Consider the following 24076-nt stretch of genomic DNA (forward strand, 5'->3'; position numbering starts at 1 on the left):
AGGGTCCTCCTCTACCGGAGTAGATAGTTTTCCCGTCTTTGCTCTACTAACTGTTGGTCACCTAATATACAAACCTATAGCCCATATTTTCAACCTGTCCATCAAAGAAGCAACAGTTCCTCTAGAATGGAAACATTCCTATGTCCGTCCACTTCACAAAGGGGGCCCTAAAGATGATCCCAATAACTACCGACCTATCTCAATTTTGTCCCCATTGATGAAAATTTTTGAAAAATTATTGAACTACCAAATTAGCAGTTTCCTGTCCATCAACAATCTACTACATCTAAAACAATCTGGGTTCCGAAAAAAATACAGCACCACATCTGCTGCATTAGACTCTTTGAATCAAATTTACAATAGCCTTGATAATAAGCAGTACTGTGCCTGTCTTTTTCTTGACCTGTCCAAAGCTTTTGATACAGTAGACCACAACACCCTGCTTAGTAAACTAAGTTGCCTCGGTTTTTCCGAGAACACAGTACAATGGTTAAAAAATTACCTCTTTTCTCGCACCCAAACTGTATTCACAGATGGTTGGAGGTCATACAGTGTTAAGATAACAAAAGGGGTTCCACAGGGTTCCATCCTCGGCCCCCTCTTGTTCTCTCTTTATGTCAATGACTTGGGCACTGAACTGGATCATTCCAGGGTAAATCTTTTTGCAGATGACACGATACTGATTACTGCTGGCCACTCTCCGGATGACGTGATTGCTGAGCTCCAGGGTGATTTCAACAAACTACAACATCAGCTAGTTTCTCTTAAACTAGTCCTGAATACCTCCAAAACCAAGGTGCTATGCTTCTCACCGGGACTAAAGCAGGAAGTTATTTTTCCCCAATTACATTCCTTGAATAATTATCAATTAGAGCAAGTCAAAATCTATAAGTATCTTGGGGTCATCCTGGATTCAAAACTTAATTTTGAAGATCACATTGATTATATTGGTAAAAAGACAAAAATAAAAATTGGTTTTCTGTATCGACACAAGCACTGCTTCCCCCCAATGTTCCGTTTGGAATTGATAAAAGCTACCATACTGCCTCTACTTGACTACTGTGACATGGTGTATAAATCAGCCCCAAGTACTGTACTGAAGAAGCTTGATTCCATCTATCACTCGGCCTTAAGATTTGCATTGAACTGCCCATATAGGACTCACCACTGTGATCTCTACATTGGGTCAAACTTAACATCTCTTAATGTTCGACGGCTTGTGCACCAGATCTTATTTATTCACGATGTACTTACAAAAATATCCGCAGACTACCTACTGGATCTCCTATCTGTTTCAAAGAACAAATTTGACCTCAGGTCTTCGCTCATTTACCAACTTCACATTCCCTATTGCCGTACAAAAACTAGAGGAAGGGCCTTTGCTATTGATGCCCCCAGGGTCTGGAATGCTATTGCCAATAAACTGCAACTTGAATCACTACCTATGAGATTTTCACTCAAAACTGCTCTAGAGGAGTTGTACACCCCTAGCTGCCACTGCTATTCAGTGGCCTAAAATATGGCTCTAGATTTTGGTGTTATAATTTATTTACGCAGTTTATTGTTAAAAATTCGGTCACAGTCCCTATGATCACTGTTACATTGCATTTATGGCTTTTATTTTGGTGATTTCGAAAACGTTTTTTTGGGGTTTTGGCCATGTTTTTGTTTATTGTAGTACGGAGTTAGACTGATGGCCTTAATCTTAGGTGTCTTGTGGTTGTTGTTGTTGTTATTTGACTTGTATCCCACTGGGATTTTTGCACACAGCGTTGGTGTACGGTGCTTTTTCAGGAATATTTTGATGTGTTTTTCCTGGATTTTCTGTTTGCACAGTGACACAAAGTCACTTTAAGATGTTTTCTTGTTCGTGTTTTTGTTTGTTGAGGTTGCACCCGATTCAAGCGCCGAATGGCTCACAGGGCTATACCAAAATAAATGAACTATGGAACTCTGTGGGTCTAGGTGTCTGTGGGTATCTGTGTAGTGTGTGTGTCTCTGTGGGTCTCTGTGTAGTGTGTGTGTCTCTGTGTAGTGTGTGTGTCTCTGTGGGTCTCTGTGTAGTGTGTGTGTCTGTGTAGTGTGTGTGTCTCTGTGTAGTGTGTGTGTCTCTGTGGGTCTCTGTGTAGTGTGTGTCTCTGTGTAGTGTGTGTGTCTCTGTGTAGTGTGTGTGTCTCTGTGGGTCTCTGTGTAGTGTGTGTGTCTCTGTGTAGTGTGTGTGTCTCTGTGGGTCTCTATGTAGTGTGTGTGTCTCTGTGGGTCTCTGTGTAGTGTGTGTGTCTCTGTGGGTCTCTGTGTAGTGTGTCTCTGTGTGTCTCTGAGTAGTGTGTGTGTCTATGTGTGTGTCTCTTTGGCTCTGGGTGTCTGTGTGTCTCTGTGTAGTGTGTGTGTCTCTGTGGGTCTCTGTGTAGTGTGTCTCTGTGTGTCTCTGAGTAGTGTGTGTGTCTATGTGTGTGTCTCTTTGGCTCTGGGTGTCTGTGTGTCTCTGTGCAGTGTGTGTGTCCCTGTGTAGTGTGTGTGTCTCTGTGTAGTGTGTGTGTCTCTGTGTAGTGTGTGTGTCTCTGTGTAGTGTGTGTGTCTCTGTGTGTCTCTGTGTAGTGTGTGTCTCTGTGGGTCTCTGTGTAGTGTGTCTCTGTGTGTCTCTGAGTAGTGTGTGTGTCTCTGTGTGTGTCTCTTTGGCTCTGGGTGTCTGTGTGTCTCTGTGCAGTGTGTGTGTCTCTGTGTAGTGTGTGTGTCTCTGTGTAGTGTGTGTGTCTCTGTGTAGTGTGTGTGTCTCTGTGGGTCTCTGTGTAGTGTGTCTCTGTGTAGTGTGTGTGTGTCTGTGTGTCTCTGTGTAGTGTGTGTGTCTGTGTGTCTCTGTGTAGTGTGTCTCTGTGGGTCTTTGTGTAGTGTGTGTGTCTCTGTGGGTCTGGGTGTCTGTGTGTCTCTGTGTAGTGTGTGTGTCTCTGTGTGTCTCTGTGTAGTGTGTGTGTCTCTGTGGGTCTCTGTGTAGTGTGTCTCTGTGTAGTGTGTGTGTCTCTGTGTGTCTCTGTGGGTCTCTGTGTAGTGTGTCTGTGTGTGTCTCTGTCTGTGTGTCTCTGTGGGTCTGGGTGTCTGTGGGTCTCTGTGTAGTGCGTGTGTCTATGGGTCTGGGGTGTCTGTGGGTGTCTCTGTGTGTGTGCAGCTGAACTTCTTTCGCGCCGTACGTATGCCGACCGTGCGCACGTGGAGGCGCGGCTGTCACTCACCTGTTGCGATCCGCGACGTTACTATGGCCGAGTGCAGGAGGGTCGCGCTGTGACGAGTCAGCTGCGGCTCATCGTACCAGGTGGGAAAACCAATTTGAAGGGCTTAATTAAAGATGTCTCTCTCTCTACTCTGTCTCTCCACTCTCCCTGTCTGTCTCTCTCGGTGTCTATCTCCACTCTCCCTGTCACTCTCCCCGTGTCTCTCCCCGTGTCTCTCTCCACTCTCCCCGTGTCTCTCTCCACTCTCCCTGTCACTCTCCCCGTGTCTCTCTCCACTCTCCCTGTCACTCTCCCCGTGTCTCTCTCCACTCTCCCCGTGTCTCTCCCCGTGTCTCTCTCCACTCTCCCTCTCACTCTCCCCGTGTCTCTCCCCGTGTCTCTCTCCACTCTCCCTGTCACTCTCCACTCTCCCCGTGTCTCTCTCCACTCTCCCTGTCACTCTCCCCGTGTCTCTCTCCACTCTCCCCGTGTCTCTCTCCACTCTCCCTATCACTCTCTCCGTGTCTCTCCCCGTGTCTCTCTCCACTCTCCCCGGTTGAAACCTAAGGAGCAGAAGGCGGGGGGTGGGCGGGGCTAGGATAAGGACGGCGGGGAGGCGTGGTCTCGCTTCGGTGGGCGTGGCAACGGGTGGGCGTGGCGGCGGCGTGGCGACAGAGGGGCGTGGCGACAGAGGGGGCGTGGCGGCAGAGGGGGCGTGGCGACAGAGGGGCGTGGCGGCAGATAGGGCGTGGCCGCGGATAGGGCGTGGCGGCGGAGGGGGCGTGGCGGCGGGGAGCGGTGGCGCAGTGGTTAGGCGGTGTTCAGGATGGGCCCTCTGCCGGAGGAGGAGGCTCGCTGCTGCTGCCGCTGCCTCTGGGAAAATTGGAGGCGGTGGGGGAGCAATCGCGCTCGCGGGAAACGTAGCGGCTACAACGCAGCGAGTTGGTGGCACAGGAGGTGAGGAGGGGTGCTGCATCTGGCTGGTGCATCTGGCTGGTGCATCTGGGTGGTGCATCTGGCTGGTGGTTCTGGCTGGTGCATCTGGGTGGTGGATCTGGGTGGTGCACCTGGTTGGTGCATCTGGCTGGTGCCCGCTGGTGCATCTGGGTGGTGCATCTGGGTGGTGCATCTGGCTGGTGCATCTGGGTGGTGTATCTGGCTGGTGCATCTGGCTGGCGCATCTGGGTGGTGCATCTGGCTGGTGCATCTGGCTGGTGCACCTGGCTGGTGCCCGCTGGTGCATCTGGCTGGTGCATCTGGCTGGTGCATCTGGGTGGTGCATCTGGCTGGTGCATCTGGCTGGTGCATCTGACTGGTGCACCTGGCTGGTGCCCGCTGGTGCATCTGGCTGGTGCATCTGGCTGGTGCATCTGGGTGGTGCATCTGGCTGGTGCATCTGGGTGGTGTATCTGGCTGGTGCACCTGGCTGGTGCACCTGGGTGGTACACCTGGCTGGTGCCCGCTGGTACACCTGGCTGGTGCATCTGGGTGGTGCCCACTGGTGCATCTGGGTGGTGCCCACTGGTGCATCTGGCTGGTGCCCGCTGGTGCATCTGGCTGGTGCATCATCTGCCGGTCATCTCGGTCAGCCGAACCCACGGCACCTGCTTGAGTCCGCCCCGAGACCCTCTTCCTCCTGTCGGCGAGCGAGCCTCAAAGCGCACCTAGCCTGGCACGGGCTGAGTTGGACCAGAAGGGGTGGGCGGAGCTAGCCGATGGTGTAGGCGGGGCTAGCCAAGAGAGGAGGGGGCGTGGTCTCGCTTTTGTGGGCGTGGCGGGAGGGAGCGGTGGCGCAGTGGTTAGGCGGCTGCGTTATATCTTCGTGGTCACCACGATCCACGTGCCCATGGGGTTTGGAGATCTTTGAGCCGTTCGTTAGAATTTTCTACGTAGTAGTGTAGTGTAACTTGTCGTGTTTAGTAGTGTATAGTGTGGTTTTTAGTGTCGTCTATAGTAGTGTAGTATGTAGTGTAGTGTTTAGTAGTGTACAGTGTAGGGTGTAGTAGTGTATAGTGTTTAGTAGTGTAGTATATAGTGTAGTGTTTAGTAGTGTATAGTGTAGTGTATAGTAGTGTAGTATATAGCAGTGTAGTGTATAGTGTAGTGTATAGTAGTGTAGTGTAGTATATAGCAGTGTAGTGTATAGTGTAGTGTATAGTAGTGTAGTGTATAGCAGTATAGTGTAGTGTATAGTAGTGTAGTGTATAGCAGTGTAGTGTATAGTGTAGTGTATAGTAGTGTATAGTGTTTAGTAGTGTAGTATATAGTGTAGTGTTTAGTAGTGTATAGTAGTGTAGTATATAGCAGTGTAGTGTATAGTGTAGTGTATAGTAGTGTAGTATATAGCAGTGTAGTGTATAGTAGTGTAGTGTATAGCAGTGTAGTGTATAGTGTAGTATATAGCAGTGTAGTGTATAGTGTAGTGTTTAGTAGTGTATAGTGTAGTGTATAGTAGTGTAGTATATAGCAGTGTAGTGTATAGTGTAGTGTTTAGTAGTGTATAGTGTAGTGTATAGTAGTGTAGTATATAGCAGTGTAGTGTATAGCAGTGTAGTGTATAGTGTAGTATATAGCAGTGTAGTGTATAGTGTAGTGTTTAGTAGTGTATAGTGTATAGTAGTGTAGTATATAGCAGTGTAGTGTATAGTGTAGTGTTTAGTAGTGTATAGTGTAGTGTATAGTAGTGTAGTATATAGCAGTGTAGTGTATAGTGTAGTGTGTAGTAGTGTATACTGTAGTGTTTAGTAGTGTAGTATATAGCAGTGCAGTTTATAGTGTAGTGTTTAGTAGTGTATAGTGTAGTGTATAGTAGTGTAGTATATGGCAGTGTAGTGTATAGTGTAGTGTTTAGTAGTGTATAGTGTAGTGTATAGTAGTGTAGTATGTGGCAGTGTAGTATATAGCAGTGTAGTGTATAGTGTAGTGTTTAGTAGTGTATAGTGTAGTGTATAGTAGTGTAGTATTTGGCAATGTAGTATATAGCAGTGTGGTGTATAGCAGTGCAGTGTAGCGGTTTTAAAGAAGTGAGGCCGCCAACCTAGACGATGATGATTTAAAAGTGCCGTGGCTCTCAGTGGCGAGAACGTTCCAGACGGCCCGCAGAGCGGGGGCGCGGTCTCAGAGCGCCGTGCGGCGATGCGTTTGGACGTCGGTATGCGGGGTGCTTAAAACATTGTTTTCGAACACTGCATGAGAATTTTGCGACAGTCGCCGCGAGGAATGTGCTGCCTCCCAGCTCCGGAGAGACCCACGCGTAGAAGATTCTCAGGGCACGCGTTGATGACGATGGCGAACGAGTGTGATGGCTTTACTCGTGACTGCAGGCATTCACATTCTTTGGGTCTTTCGGTAGAGCCACGTCGATCAAATAATACAATTGCATTTCCCCTGCCTCGGCAGGTCTCCGCCCTATGTTTTTTTTTCACCCCGACGACGACCGCTTGCGTTGCGATCGAAACGTCCTGATATTGATATTATTTTATTGATTTTTTTGTTTCCACGTGGCTTTACCCGAAAAACCCAAAAAGTGGGAGACTCTTTGACCCCCTTTTTGAAGCTCTTTTACATGACATTTGTTATCACAGTGTTAATATTATTATTATACGTTCTTGTTGAATTAAAAACGATAGTCCCATATAAGTGTTCGCGTTTTGTTTGAAGCACCCCTCTATATAGGCCCAGAGGGTGACCAGGTTCCCCTCTCAACGTCTCGCAGTGTCCACGCAGTCAGAGCAAGTGGGTGCCACATCTTAATGGCGGACGGTGGGTGTTGTGTCAACGATTCAGAGGAGGCACCGTTCCTAGTAGTGGTCGGAACACCTCCTCCTGGTGACTACACCACCAGCAGCAGCAGCACCACCAGCCCACAGGGGATTATTGTGTCCGTCCGTCCGTCGTGCATCCACAAATGGGAGGGGTGGGGCTGGGTGGAGAGGAGAGGGTGGGGAGGGGCTGGGTGGGGAGGGGAGGGGCTGGGTGGGGAGGGGAGGGGCTGGGGAGGGGAGGGGCTGGGTGGGGAGGGGAGGGTGGGGAGGTGCTGGGTGGGGAGGGTGGGGGGAGGGGCTGGGTGGGAGGAGGGGCTGGGTGGGGTGGGGCTGGGTGGGGAGGGGCTGGTTGGTGGGGAGGGGCTGGGTGGGGGGGAGGGGCTGGTCACCCCGTGGTGCCCTTATAAAACTCAACGTTTCACCTACTCACGCCGGCTTGTGCCCGCCCTCACAGTCGGGCATATTGTGCGGAACGCACCACGTGGTGCCTCCATTGACCCTGGCCATTGACCGAGCAACCCAACGTTCCTACCAGCTCCCTCCGCAGGAGAATGTGTTTATTACAATCAAACCTTGAATTGCGAGTAACTTGGTCTGCGAGTGTTTTGCAGGACGAGCATAATTTGTAAATAAATATTAATTTGACAAACGAGCGAGGTCTTGCAATACGAGTAGTAGTACGTGTACACGCTTTGTACTGCCGAGCATCACGTGATCACAACTGATGTACGTTGTACTTTGATATACGAGTGCTTTGGATTACAAACACGTTTCCGGAACGAATTATGCTCGCAAATCCAAGGTTTTACTGTGCTTTTATTATTTTACACGCTTTTTATTAACTCACTCTGTTGTATCCTCAAATCTTGTAACAAAATTTTTACCCACTTCCCAATGTGGTATCGACTGCAAACTCGGTATACTTACGTGATACCGATGACAATACTATATTCTATCATTAAAAAATATTTATTTTTCAACATTATTTTTTATATGTTACGTTTCGGCTTGGCTCTGATTGTCCACGCTCAACTGACGTTGGCTGTGATTGGCCACGGTCCCCCTTACATCGTGGCAAGCTTCGGGACCACTTACTGGAGTCGTGGAGTTCTGACATTACTAGCACGGCACATTTCACTAAAGCGTGTGTTTAAAAAAAAAAGTTTTTGAAAATATTACTTATTGACCACAACTTTCACGGTCTCGCCCGCACACTCTCCACAGCGGCTCAGCCGAGCCTGTACACAACGCGAGCCGTATGACACTGATGGCACTGGCTGAGATAGCCAACTGCTCATCCTTCTCTCTGGTTCTTTCGGTAAAGTCACGTGGGTAGAAAAAATTGCATATCACGACCTTTCGATCGCAACACAATCAATCGTCATCAGGTGAGACATAGACGTAGCTGTCTCACCTGATGACGATTGCTTGTGTTGCGATCGAAAGGTCGTGATCTGTTATTTTTTCTACCTACGTGACTTTAGATCACGACCTTTCGATCGCAACACAAGCAATCGTCATCAGGTGATACGTAGCTGTCTCACCTGATGGCGATTGCTCGTGTTGCGATCGAAACGCGGGAAAAGCAATCTTGATTTGAAGCTTTCGTGACTGCAGGAATCCATACTCTTTGGTTCCTTCGTCATCAGGTGATGACGACTATGTCTCACCTGATGACGACTGCTTGTGTTGCGATCGAAACGCAGGAAAAGCAATCTTGATTTGAAGCTTTCGTGACTGCAGGAATCCATACTCTTTGGTTCCTTCGTCATCAGGTGATGACGACTATGTCTCGCCTGATGACGATTGCTTGTGTTGCGATCGAAAGGTCGTGATCTATTATTTTCTCTACCTACGTGACTTTACCGAAAGAACCAAAGAGTATAGATTTGTCAACGTGACACTTTTTTTGCTGATTGGCCATGTCGGGTAGTGGAGGGTTACGACACATTTATAAATAAACGTGATCTAACCCAAAAAACCTTTATTATGAATAATATTGGTCGCGAAAGCCTACGTGTTAAACCAGTATGGATTCCTGCAGTCACTTACGCTTCAAATCAAGAGTGCTTTTCCTTTCGTAGCGCAATGTCTAAAGGTGCATTGAAAAATGTGATACTCCGACTGATGCTCCTGTTGTTTGTGGAGTGACTCATGCAGCCAGCTGTGGCTCTAGGGTTTGGTGTTATATGTTATTTATGTAGTTTATTGTTAAAAATTCGGTCACAGTTCCTATGATCACTGTTACATTGCATTTATGGCTTTATTTTGGTGATTTCTAAAAGTTTTTTGGTTTGGCCGTGTTTTTGTTTATTGTAGTATGGAGTGAGACTGATGGCCTTAATCTAAGTTGTCTTGTGGTTGTTGTTGTCGTTTGACTTGCATCCCACTGGGATTTTTGCACACAGCCTTGGTGTACGGTGCTATTTCAGGAATATTTTGATGTTTTTTTCCTGGATTTTCTGTTTGCACAGTCACACACGTAGTCACTTTAAGATGTTTTTCTTGTTCGTGTTTTTGGTTTTTTTTGTTTGTTGCGGTTGCACCCGCTTCAAGAGCCGAATGGCTCACAGGGCTACAACAACTTAAATGAAACTATGAAAACTAGCGGGGGGTCGTTTAGCGACTACTGAGACGAGTCCACTCCCAGAACCGGCAGCCTCTCGGTACCTTTCGTGCTACCCAGCGGGCCCTGACCGCTCCTCCTGTCTCGAACCCGCTAGCGGGTTCCAGAGGAGCCTCCAGACGGGGTCCTTCTCGCAAAGGGGCGGGGAAAAACCCGATTTTTCTTTTCTCTCGCCCGACAAATGGGGTCATTGGTTTCAACGGAGTTAAACCCGGTTTTGCTCGATAATAAAACCTGGTTTCATTATCGGGCGTCTCGTGCACACTTCAGTCCTGCTCCTCGTCGTCCGCCGCCGTCCACCGCCGTCATCGTCTTCATCGTCGCTGGACTCGGCGTTGTCGCCCCCGTCGTTGTCGGGGGGGGCGACAGCGCCGGGTATCTCGTGGAACGCGTTGAGGTTCGACTTGACGAAGACGAGCTTCCCGACTGTGCCGGGCGCCAGGCCGTTGTTCCTCAACGTGGAATGGACGAATCCCATCGTCGAGGAGTTTCGCTCAGACGCAGGGGCGGCGGTCGACGTGGCCATGCGGCCGTGCGGCCCGAACGCCGCTAATGGGGTGCGTGCGACTGAGATCCCGACTGAACTTTAACAAAACCGAATAAAAACGGGATTTGGGCTAGGATCCAGGTGGTTAAATTTCGATTTAAAGCTTTCGTGACTGCAAGGATTCATCTTCTTTGGTTCTTTCGGTAAAGTCACCACCAGGTAGAATGACTTTACCGAAAGAACCAAAGAAGAGGATCCAGGTGCTCCGGTTTTATATAAAAAAAAAACGATTAAAACCCGAATGAATGAAACCGGGCCGTGCCAGCCTTGCCTCTTCGTGGCACTTGGCCAAGTTCCTCCGCCCTGCCAACACACACCGTGCCCACAACCTCACCGGCCCCGTGTGCGCTCTCTGTCCACCACAGCTGTCGCTGCTGTCCACCAGCGCCATTACTCCACACACGTGCATCTCTGACGCCGCTCGCAGACTCGGAACGTCGAACTTGTCGTCCTGGATGGAATTCGACGGTGCCGTTCGTGAGCACAGCCATCACAACCCACGCGATTAACCCCCCCCCCCCCCGTAGTCTCGTACAGGGACATTGAGTTTTCAGGTCCATTCGGCGTTTCAGCCGTTTCGATACGGGCAAAAGATAGGCACTGATAAGGTAGGAGAGTGTGTGGGTGTGTGTGGGTGAGTGGGTGGGTGAGTGTGTGGGTGGGTGAGTGTGTGGGTGAGTGGGTGGGTGAGTGTGTGGGTGGGTGAGTGTGTGGGTGAGTGGGTGAGTGTGTGGGTGGGTGTGTGGGTGTGTGTGTGTCTGTGGGTGAGTGTGTGGGTGAGTGTGTGGGTGGGTGTGTAGGTGGGTGAGTGGGTGGGTGAGTGTGTGTGTGGGTGAGTGAGTGTTGTGGGTGGGTGAGTGTGTGGGTGGGTGAGTGTGTGGGTAAGTGGGTGGGTGAGTGTGTGGGTGGGTGGGTGTGTGTGTGAGTGAGTGGGTGGGTGTGTGTGTGTGGGTGAGTGGGTGGGTGAGTGTGTGGGTGGGTGAGTGTGTGGGTGAGTGAGTGTGTGGGTGGGTGAGTGTGTGGGTGAGTGTACTAGTGGTGATTGGCTATGTGTTTCTCCCTTGTGATGGGACTTTGTAGGATGAACGTTGAGATTTGTAAGGGTCACGGGGTGACCAATAAGGGGCTGAAAGGTTGCTACGAGTCTCGAATAGACAATAGTTGCAGGATAAAAATCGCCACTGGGGAGACAAAGGCGGCCGGGCGTGGTGCTGACCACCCACCCCCTCGTGTAGCTCTGCCGGCTTTCATAGGCGCTCGCTAGCTGCACTTGCCCCGACAGTCTAACGAGGCTATACACCACGGGGGGGACTTTGCCTTTGCTATGTCAACGAGCCATGACGTCATTTGTTGATTCAAAGGGTTGGGCGAGCGGCTAAGGATTGCAGCTATGTTAATTATACAGTGCAGTGACGTAATTTGCTGATAAGCTCACAGTGGTGGGCGTGGGTAGGTGGTGCCTATGTTAATTATAGAGTTCAGTGACGTCATGTGTTGATAAGCTACGCTGGTGGGCGTGGCTAGGTGGTGTCGATGTTAATTCCAGAGCGGTGACGTAATTTTCTCGCAATCCATCGTGGTGGGTAGGTGGGGGCCATGTTAATTGTAGAAGCAGTGACGTCACTGCAGATAAAAATTTGGCCCTGTGGCCGTTAAAAGGAAAACAAATACATATTAAACGACGTTTCGGGCAATGCCCCTTCCTTATGGGACGTGAAATTGAGAGGCCAGTAGAGAGACACAGCACTGCACTTTAGGGGCCGTCCATAAATGACGTCACGCACCTAAGGGGGGGGGGGGTTAGACATTTGTGACTTTTTAATGTTTTCTCCTACAACATCAGAGTGCAGCGCCACATTAAATACTACACTACAATGTGACAATAGTTTAAAGCGATTTGAAGCATGCTTGATTTTTTTGGTGGGGGGGGGGGGGGGGGGGCAGAGCTTTGTGACGTCATATTTGAATGGGGGGGGGGGGTTGACTTTTCGTGAAGCTGTGAAACGAGGGGGAGGAGAGGGGGGGTCAAAAATCGTCGAAAATCGCGTGACGTCACTTATGGACGGTCCCTTATTTAAAACTCATTCCGTCACAACGGCTACGTACGGCAGTGCAAAAGAAGTTCTACGTACATGCACACGTATGTAAACCAACGTCACGTGTACTCCACTATATATGTGTGAATGTGTGAATGTCGTCGGGTGGTGAAGGGTTTTGACGACGATTATTTTGGGGTAAAATGGCTACCAACACGTGGCTGAACTCCGACAGGGGCTCCTCTCCTTACAAGCATTCGACTTACAAACTTTCAGAGATACGAACAAACGCGGTCCGTGTGGTCCAGTTTCCTGTTCCGACTGAGAGTCGTAAGTTCAACCGTCTGCAGAACGTGAAGAATCAGTGGCATCTACATCTGCAGAACGTGAAGAACCAGTGGCATCTGCATCTGCAGAACGTGAAGAACCAGTGGCATCTACATCTGCAGAAAGTGAAGAACCAGTGGCATCAACATCTGCAGAACGTGAAGAACCAGTGGCATCTACATCTGAAGAAAGTGAAGAACCAGTGGCATCAACATCTGCAGAACGTGATGAACCAGTGGCATCTACATTTATAGAACGTGAAGAACCAGTGGCATCTACATCTGCAGAACGTGAAGAACCAGTGGCATCTACATCTGCAGAACGTGAAGAACCAGTGACATCTATATCTGCTGAACGTGAAGAACCAGTGGCATCTACATCTGCAGAAAGTGAAGAACCAGTGGCATCAACATCTGCAGAACGTGAAGAACCAGTGGCATCTACATCTGAAGAAAGTGAAGAACCAGTGGCATCTACATCTGCAGAAAGTGAAGAACCAGTGGCATCTACATCTATAGAACGTGAAGAACCAGTGGCATCTACATCTACAGAACGTGAAGAACCAGTGGCATCTACATCTATAGAATGTGAAGAACCAGTGGCATCTACATCTGCAGAACGTGAAGAACCAGTGGCATCTACATCTACAGAACGTGAAGAACCAGTGGCATCTACATCTGCAGAACGTGAAGAACCAGTGGCATCTACATCTGCAGAACGTAAAGAACCAGTGTCATCGACATCTGCAGAACGTGAAGAACCAGTGGCATCCACATCTGCAGAACGTGAAGAACCAGTGGAATCTACATCTATAGAACGTGAAGAACCAGTGGCATCTACATCTGCAGAATGTAAGTGCAGGAGGTCGATGTTTACACGGAGCGTGTTTGCTCGTCTCCCCAGGCTGACAATGATTAACTCTGTCACTCGGGAAAGGGGACAACTGTCGGGAGAGTTGACTGGCCAGAAGCTATCCACCACCACCACCACCACACGTAGAGCTATCCACCACATCCACACGTAGAGAAGTCGATCACCACCACCGCCACCACCTGAGTAGAGAGTGGGGAGTGTTGGTGGTGAGTCTCTGTGAGTAGAGAGTGGGGAGTGTTGGTGGTGAGTCTCTGTGAGTAGAGAGTGGGGAGTGTTGGTGGTGAGTCTCTGTGAGTAGAGAGTGGGGAGTGTTGGTGGTGAGTCTCTGTGAGTAGAGAGTGGGGAGTGTTGGTGGTGAGTCTTTGTGAGTAGAGAGTTGGGGGTGTTGGTGGTGAGTCTCTGTGAGTAGAGAGTTGGGGAGTGTTGGTGGTGAGTCTCTGTGAGTAGAGAGTGGGGAGTGTTGGTGGTGAGTCTCTGAGTAGAGTGGGAGTGTTGGTGGTGAGTCTCTGTGAGTAGAGAGTTGGGGAGTGTTGGTGGTGAGTCTCTGTGAGTAGAGAGTTGGGGTGTTGGTGGTGAGTCTCTGTGAGTAGAGAGTTGGGGAGTGTTGGTGGTGAGTCTCTGTGAGTAGAGAGTTGGGGGTGTTGGTGGTGAGTCTCTGTGAGTAGAGAGTTGGGGGTGTTGGTGGTGAGTCTCTGTGAGTAGAGAGTTGGGGAGTGTTGGTGGTGAGTCTCTGTGAGTAGAGAGTGGGAGTGTTGGTGGTGAGTCTCTGAGTAGAGTGGGAGTGTTGGTGGTGAGTCTCTGTGAGTAGAGAGTGGGGAGTGTTGGTGGTGAGTCTCTCTGAGTAGAGTGGGAGTGTTGGTGGTGAGTCTCTGTGAGTAGAGAGTGGGGAGTGTTGGTGGTGAGTCTCTGTGAGTAGAGTTGGGAGTGTTGGTGGTGAGTCTCTGTGAGTAGAGAGTGGGGAGTGTTGGTGGTGAGTCTCTGTGAGTAGAGAGTGGGGAGTGTTGGTGGTGAGTCTCTGAGTAGAGTGGGAGTGTTGGTGGTGAGTCTCTGAGTAGAGAGTGGGAGTGTTGGTGGTGAGTCTCTCTGAGTAGAGTGGGAGTGTTGGTGGTGAGTCTCTGTGAGTAGAGAGTTGGGGGTGTTGGTGGTGAGTCTCTGTGAGTAGAGAGTTGGGGAGTGTTGGTGGTGAGTCTCTGTGAGTAGAGAGTGGGGAGTGTTGGTGGTGAGTCTCTCTGAGTAGAGAGTTGGGAGTGTTGGTGGTGAGTCTCTGTGAGTAGAGAGTGGGGAGTGTTGGTGGTGAGTCTCTGTGAGTAGAGAGTGGGAGTGTTGGTGGTGAGTCTCTGTGAGTAGAGAGTGGGGAGTGTTGGTGGTGAGTCTCTGTGAGTAGAGTTGGGAGTGTTGGTGGTGAGTCTCTGTGAGTAGAGAGTTGGGAGTGTTGGTGGTGAGTCTCTCTGAGTAGAGAGTTGGGAGTGTTGGTGGTGAGTCTCTGTGAGTAGAGAGTTGGGAGTGTTGGTGGTGAGTCTCTGTGAGTAGAGAGTGGGGAGTGTTGGTGGTTAGTCTCTCTGAGTAGAGAGTTGGGAGTGTTGGTGGTGAGTCTCTGTGAGTAGAGAGTGGGGAGTGTTGGTGGTGAGTCTCTGTGAGTAGAGAGTTGGGAGTGTTGGTGGTGAGTAGAGACAGCGGCCATGTCTGTTGGGGTGGTGAGTTTGCGCGTGGTGAGTTTCCTTATGCTCCTGTGCTGCTGGGTGGCGCTCACCATCGCAGCCTCGGGTGAGCAGAGCGGCAGCTCCAAACCTCACCTTCACCACACCCTCACCACATCCTCACCCTCACCACACCCTCACCACACCCTCACCACATCCACAACCCTTACCCTCACTTCACCCTCACCACACCCTCACCACACCCTCACCACATCCACAACCCTTACCCTCACCTCACCCTCACCACACCCTCACCCTCACCACACCCTCACCCTCACCACACCCTCACCATATCCATAACCCTCAACCACAACCATCACTCTAACCTTCACCCTCACTCTAACCCTGACCCTCACTCTAACCCTGACCCTCACTCTTACCCTAACCCTGACTCTAACCCTGACGCTAACCCTGACTCTGACCCTCACTCTTACCCTGACCCTGACTCTAACCCTGACCCTGACCCTCACTCTAACCCTGACCCTCACTCTAACCCTGACCCTGACCCTCACTCTAACCCTGACCCTGACCCTCACTCTAACCCTGACCCTGACCCTCACTCTAACCCTGACCCTGACCCTCACTCTAACCCTGACCCTGACTCTCACTCTAACCCTGACCCTCACTCTAACCTTGACCCTCACTCTAACCCTGACCCCGACCCTCACTCTAACCCTGACCCTGACCTTCACTCTAACCCTGACCCTGACCCTCACTCTAACCTTGACTCTGACCCTCACTCTAACCCTGACCCTCACTCTAACCCTATACATACACCATGTGCTATGTGTATGTATACGTACACTGTGTTATGTGTATGTATACGTACACTGTGTCATGTGTATGTATACATACACCATGTGTCATGTGTATGTATACATACACCATGTGCTACGTGTATGGATACGTACACTGTGTCATGTGTATGTATACGTACACTGTGTCATGTGTATGTATACATACACCATGTGCTATGTGTATGTATACATACACACTGTGTCATGTGTATGTATACATACACACTGTGTCATGTGTATGTATACATACACTGTGTCATGTGTATGTATACATACACCATGTGCCATGTGTATGTATACATACACCATGTGCTATGTGTATGTATACATACACTGTGCCATGTGTATGTATACATACACACTGTGTCATGTGTATGTATACATACACCATGTGCTATGTGTATGTATACGTACACTATGCCATGTGTATGTATACATACACTGTGTCATGTGTATGTATACATACACCATGTGTCATGTGTATGTATACATACATCATGTGCCATGTGTATGTATACATACACTGTGCCATGTGTATGTATACATACACCATGTGCTATGTGTATGTATACATACACTGTGTCATGTGTATGTACACATACACCATGTGTCATGTGTATGTATACATACACCATGCGTCATGTGTATGTATACATACACCATGTGCCATGTGTATGTATACATACACTGTGCCATGTGTATGTATACATACACCATGTGCCATGTGTATGTATACATACACTGTGTCATGTGTATGTATACACACACCATGTGTCATGTGTATGTATAAATACACCATGCGTCATGTGTATGTATACATACACCATGTGTCATGTGTATTATACATACACCATGCGTCATGTGTATGTATACATACACTGTGCCATGTGTATGTATACATACACTGTGCCATGTGTATGTATACATACACCATGTGCCATGTGTATGTATACATACACTGTGTCATGTGTATGTATACACACACCATGTGTCATGTGTATGTATAAATACACCATGCGTCATGTGTATGTATACATACACCATGTGTCATGTGTATGTATACATACACTGTGTCATGTGTATGTATACATACACCATGTGCCATGTGTATGTATACATACACCATGTGTCATGTGTATGTATACATACACCATGTGCCATGTGTATGTATACATACACTATGTCATGTGTATGTAGGGGTGCGGCATGTGGAGTGACGTCACCCCCTCGTGGTTATTGGGGAGGGGTGCGGCATGTGGAGTGACGTCACCCGCTCATGATTATTAATGAGGGGGGGGGGGGCGGGGCTCACGTGAAGTGACGTCACGCGCGGGGGACACATATTCCTGGCTCATTATTTTAGTAAATGTATCCTTCTGCACGCGGAGGCGGTGAGTGATATGGTCATCTGGAGTTGCGTAACATTGCCGCGACACAATGGATGCCTCAGAAAGTATATGCGCCATATATTGTTTTGGACATGCCCCCTATACAGTCTATTATTTGGCCCATGCCCCGTATATTGTTTTGGACATGCCCCCTAGATATTGTTGTTTTCGCCATGCCCCGTATATTGTTTTGGCAATGCCCCACAGATGATGATGATGGCGATGGCACGTGCGTGCGTGAGTGGGCGGTTGTGGTGGAGCGGTGGTGCAGCGGTTAGCGAGCTAAAGCTGCGCTACCAAAACAGGCACCCGAGTTCGACTCCCGTTCACGGCCAACACCCAGTGACGATTATCTGAACCGGTCATGGGCCTCCCCTAGGTCGACTCAGCCTCAAATGAGTCACCTGGTGCGGCGTGTAGTAAACATCACCACTGGGGAGACAAAGGCGGCCGGGCGTGGTGCTGGCCACCCACCCACCCCCTCGTGTGCCGTGCCGGCCTTCATAGGTGCTCGCTAACAGCACTTGCCCCAACAGTCTGTTACAGGCTACACGGGGGATCTTTAACTTTGTGTGCGTGTGTGCATGTGCGCGTGTGTGCGTGTGTGTGTGTGCGCGTGTGTGTGTACACGTGTGTGCGTGTGTCTCTGTCTACTGGGTGTGGTGGTTCTGGCCACCCACCCCCAGACTGTGTGGGCCCACACAGTTTTCCCCGTATTCTTTTACAGGGAAATTGAGTTTTCAGATCCATACTGCGAACGGCCGTTTCAATACGTGGCAAAAACACGTTTTTCTCTCTGTTTGTGTTTCTCCCTTGCGATGGGACTTTGTAGGATGAATGTTGAGCTTTTAATAATAAGGTTGTGAATTGGTCTGTAATTAGGTAGGGACACTGATTAGGAGTTTGACGGGGATGCACCTCCTGGTGTGTGTCACATTGCGGCCTTCATAGGGTGCTGCTACTCGCTGACAGCGCTTGCCCCGAGTGGTCTGTTAAAATATTCTTTTGTCATTTCGGTAAAGTCACGTAGATAGAAAAATTGCACATTTTTCGCTGTTTTGGCCATGCCCCGTATATTATTTTGGCCATGCCCCGTATATTATTTTGGCCATGCCCCGTATATTATTTTGGCCATGCCCCGTATATTATTTTGGCCATGCCCCGTATATTATTTTGGCCATGCCCCGTATATTATTTTGGCCATGCCTCGTATATTATTTTGGCCATGCCCCGTATATTGTTTTGGCCATGCCCCGTATATTATTTTGGCCATGCCCCGTATATTGTTTTGGCCATGCCCCGTAAATTGTTTTGGCCATGCCCCGTATATTATTTTGGCTATGCCTCGTATATTATTTTGGCCATGCCCCGTATATTATTTTGGCCATGCCCCGTATATTATTTTGGCCATGCCTCGTATATTATTTTGGCCATGCCCCGTATATTGTTTTGGCCATGCCTCGTATATTATTTTAGCCATGCCCCGTATATTATTTTGGCCATGCCCCGTATATTGTTTTGGCCATGCCCCGTATATTATTTTGGCCATGCCCCGTATATTATTTTGGCCATGCCCCGTATATTATTTTGGCCATGCCCCGTATATTGTTTTGGCCATGCCCCGTATATTATTTTGGCCATGCCCCGTATATTATTTTGGCCATGCCCCGTATATTGTTTTGGCCATGCCCCGCAGCTGATGATAATGTCGATGGCACGGTCGTGCGAGTGTGGGCGATGGTGGTGGTGGAGTGGTGGTGCAGCGGTTAGCTATTTCATTTTTTTACTAACCTACGTGACTTTACCGAAAGAACCAAAGAGCATGAATTCCTGCGGTGACGAAAGCTTCAAATCAACACTGTGAACGGCTGGGCGTGTGAATCTTTGTCTTTTGGGTGGTGGAGCGGCAGAAGATGGAGACGAAAGTGGAGGAGGTGGCGGTGGCGGTGAAGGAGGTGGACGAAGAGCAGCAGCTGCCACGGAGGAAGAGTGCAGCGACTTCTCCAAGTTGGATTTGGGAGACGCCTTCAGGGGCACTGAGGTGAAGGTTCGCTTCCTGCTCTATCCGGCGGGTCACCGCCACGCTTGTGGCGTCCTCCTCAACGTCAGCGCCGCCGGGAAGCTCCTCTCAGCAGCCACGGTGCCCTCGTCCGGTAGGGGAGACACGGGGACACGGGGACACGGGGACACGGGGACACGGGGACACATTGACACGGGGACACGGGGACACGGGGACACGGGGACACGGGGACAGAGACACGGGGACAGAGACACGGGGACACGGGGACAGAGACACGGGGACACGGAGACACGGGGACACGGGGACAGAGACACGGGGACACGGAGACACGGGGACACGGAGACACGGGGACACGGAGACAGAGACACGGGGACACGGAGACACGGGGACACGGGGACAGAGACACGGGGACACGGAGACACGGGGACACGGAGACAGAGACACGGGGACACGGAGACACGGGGACACGGAGACAGAGACACGGGGACACGGAGACACGGAGACAGAGACACGGGGACACGGAGACACGGGGACAGAGACACGGGGACACAGAGACACGGGGACACGGGGACAGAGACACGGGGACACGGAGACACGGGGACACGGAGACAAAGACACGGGGACACGGGGACACGGGGACACGGAGACACGGGGACACGGAGACACGGGGACACGGGGACACGGGGACAGAGACACGGGGACACGGAGACACGGGGACACGGGGACACGGGGACACGGGGACAGAGACACGGGGACAGAGACACGGGGACACGGGGACAGAGACACGGGGACACGGAGACACGGGGACACGGGGACAGAGACACGGGGACACGGAGACACGGGGACACGGGGACAGAGACACGGGGACACGGAGACACGGGGACACGGAGACACGGGGACACAGGGACACAGAGACACGGGGACACGGGGACACGGGGACACGGAGACACGGGGACACGGGGACACGGGGACACGGAGACACGGGGACACGGAGACACGGGGACACGGAGACACGGGGACACGGGGACACGGAGACACGGGGACACGGGGACAGAGACACGGGGACACGGAGACACGGGGACACGGAGACAGAGACACGGGGACACGGAGACACGGGGACAGAGACACGGGGACACGGAGACACGGGGACACGGGGACACGGAGACACGGGGACACGGGGACACGGAGACACGGGGACACGGGGACACGGAGACACGGAGACACGGGGACACGGAGACAGAGACACGGGGACACGGAGACACGGGGACACGGGGACAGAGACACGGGGACACAGAGACACGGGGACACGGGGACAGAGACACGGGGACATGGGGACTGACTTTACGCCGACGCAGTGAGAATGGCCACCCACCAGCTGGTGGTCACGGCAGCAGCGGCGGTAGCGGCTATTGGCCAAGCGTCGATCATTGACGGAGGTCACCGCATCACGTGGCCCTTTGAGATGCTAGAAACACTACACTGTACACTACACTATACACTACACTATAGACTACACTATACACTACACTATACACTACACTATACACTACTATACACTACACTACACACTACACTACACACTACACTACACACTACGCTATACACTACACTATACACTACACTACACTATACGCTACACTACAACACTATACACTACACTATACACTACACTATACACTACACTACACTTTACACTACACTATACACTACACTACACAATACACTATACACTACACTATACACTACACTACACTATACACTACACTATACACTACACTATACACTACACTATACACTACACTATACACTACACACTACACGATACACTACACTACACACTACACTATACACTACACTATACACTACACTATACACTACATTACACACTACACTATACACTACACTATACACTACACACTACACTATACACTACACTATACACTACACTATTATACACTACACTATACACTACACTATACACTACACTACACACTACACTACACACTACACTATACACTACACTATACACTACACTACTATACACTACACTACACACTACACTACACACTACACTATACACTACACTATACACTACACTACACTATACACTACACTACTATACACTACACTATACACTACACTACACACTACACTATACACTACACTATACAGTACACTACTATACACTACACTATACACTACACTACACACTACACTACACACTACACTACACACTACACTATACACTACACTATACACTACACACTACACTATACACTACACTATACACTACACTATACACTACACTACTATACACTACACTATACACTACAATTTTGGCGAAGGTCGGCGCTCCAACCGTGTCGTCGCGCGGCGCTTTCCGATCGCTCCGCTCCTGCGGCCGTCTGGAACGCTCTCTTCCCTTCCGGTTATCAGGAAGCCAGGGGGAGCGATTGACGCCACTTGAAAAAAATAGAGATCATCATCATCTAAAATTTATTATTGTTGTTGTTGTTGTTGAGATTGTTGTTCTTCCCCCGCCCCATCCACCGCTGCTGTACTGCACTCACATTGAACCCGTACCACTGAACACGTACCACACTCACACTGAACTCGTACCACACTCACACTGAACTCGTACCACACTCACACTGAACACGTACCACACTCACACTGAACACATACCACACTCACACTGAACACGTACCACACTCACACTGAACACGTACCACACTCACACTGAACACGTACCACACTCACGCTGAACACGTACCACACTCACACTGAATTCGTACCACACTCACACTGAACACGTACCACACTCACACTGAACCCGTACCACACTCACTCTGAACACGCACCACTGAACACGTACCACACTCACACTGAACACGTACCACACTCACACTGAACACGTACCACACTCACACTGAACACGTACCACTGAACACGTACCACACTCACACTGAACACGTACCACACTCACACTGAACTCTTACCACACTCACTCTGAACTCGTACCACTGAACTCGTACCACACTCTCACTGAACACGTACCACACTCACACTGAACTCGTACCACACTCACTCTGAACTCGTACCACACTCCCACTGAACACGTACCACACTCTCACTGAACTCGTACCACACTCACACTGAACACGTACCACACTCACACTGAACTCGTACCACACTCACACTGAACACGTACCACACTCAAACTGAACCCGTACCACACTCACACTGAACACGTACCACTGAACACGTACCACACTCACACTGAACACGTACCACACTCACACTGAACTCGTACCACACTCACACTGAACACGTACCACATACACTGAACACGTACCACACTCACACTGAACACGTACCACACTCACACTGAACACGTACCACACTCACACTGAACACGTACCACACTCACACTGAACACGTACCACACTCACACTGAACACGTACCACACTCACACTGAACACGTACCACACTCACACTGAACACGTACCACACTCACACTGAACACGTACCACACTCACGCTGAACACGTACCACACTCACACTGAACTCTTACCACACTCACACTGAACACGTACCACACTCACACTGAACACGTACCAAACTCACACTGAACACGTACCACACTCACACTGAACACGTACCACACTAACCCTGAACTCGTACCACACTCACACTGAACACGTACCACACTCACACTGAACTCGTACCACACTCACACTGAACTCGTACCACACTCACACTGAACACGTGCCACACTCACACCAAACACGTACCACACTCACACCGAACACGTGCCACACTCACACTGAACACGTGCCACACTCACACTGAACCCGTGCCACACTCACACTAAACACGTACCACACTCACACCGAACACGTGCCACACTCACACTGAGCCCGTGCCACACTCACACTGAACACGTGCCACACTCACACTGAACACGTACCACACTCACACTGAACACGTACCACACTCACACTGAACACGTGCCACACTCACACTGAACACGTACCACACTCACACTGAACTCGTACCGCTGAACCGTACCACACTCACACTGAACACGTACCACACTCACACTGAACACGTACCACACTCACACTGAACACGTACCACACTAACCCTGAACTCGTACCACACTCACACTGAACACGTACCACACTCACACTGAACTCGTACCACACTCACACTGAACACGTGCCACACTCACACTAAACACGTACCACACTCACACCGAACACGTGCCACACTCACACTGAACACGTGCCACACTCACACCGAACTCGTACCACACTCACACTGAACTCGTACCACACTCACACTGAACACGTGCCACACTCACACTGAACACGTGCCACACTCACACTGAACACGTACCACACTCACACTGAACACGTACCACTGAACACGTGCCACACTCACACTGAACACGTACCACTGAACACGTGCCACACTCACACTGAACACGTGCCACACTCACACTGAACACGTACCACACTCACACTAAACTGGTGATGCAGTAGGTGGAGTGCAGGAAAGGCGAGTGACTTTCATCGTCCACGGATTCCGCATCTCCGGATCTAAGCCGGTGTGGCTCGACAGCATGGTGGCAACCCTGCATGCGGTGCGCCACCACCACCACCAGCACCACCACCAGCACCACCAGCACCACCACCACCACCAGCAGCACCACCAGCACCAGCAGCACCAACACCGCACCACCAACACCACCACCAGCACCACCACCAGCACCACCACCAGCACCAGCAC

The 24076-nt window shown here is 50.2% G+C and overlaps 1 protein-coding gene across 11 annotated transcripts in view; it reads left to right on the forward strand.

Moving 5' to 3' along the window:
- Positions 1-13432: 13432 nt before the first annotated feature.
- Positions 13433-24076, forward strand: part of LOC116955894 (lipase member H-like) — a 29922-nt gene continuing 19278 nt past the window's right edge. For 2 of the 11 annotated variants that reach the window (XM_076053804.1, XM_076053810.1), the window contains exons 1-4: positions 13433-14370; positions 14473-15143; positions 19166-19414; positions 23827-23930. In XM_076053804.1, the coding sequence (XP_075909919.1) occupies positions 15059-15143; positions 19166-19414; positions 23827-23930 (438 nt within the window). In that variant the 5' untranslated portion in view covers positions 13433-14370; positions 14473-15058. Of the gene's footprint in view, positions 14371-14472; positions 15144-19165; positions 19415-23826; positions 23931-24076 lie in introns of those variants that run through there. The other 9 variants (XM_076053811.1, XM_076053812.1, XM_076053807.1 and 6 more) reach the window with 9 other exon arrangements.

This window comes from Petromyzon marinus, chromosome 62 (assembly GCF_048934315.1).
Source record: "Petromyzon marinus isolate PM22_M1 ecotype Great Lakes invasive population chromosome 62, UKy_Petmar_22M1.pri1.0, whole genome shotgun sequence".
In the NCBI taxonomy this organism is placed as follows: Eukaryota; Metazoa; Chordata; class Hyperoartia; order Petromyzontiformes; family Petromyzontidae; genus Petromyzon; species Petromyzon marinus.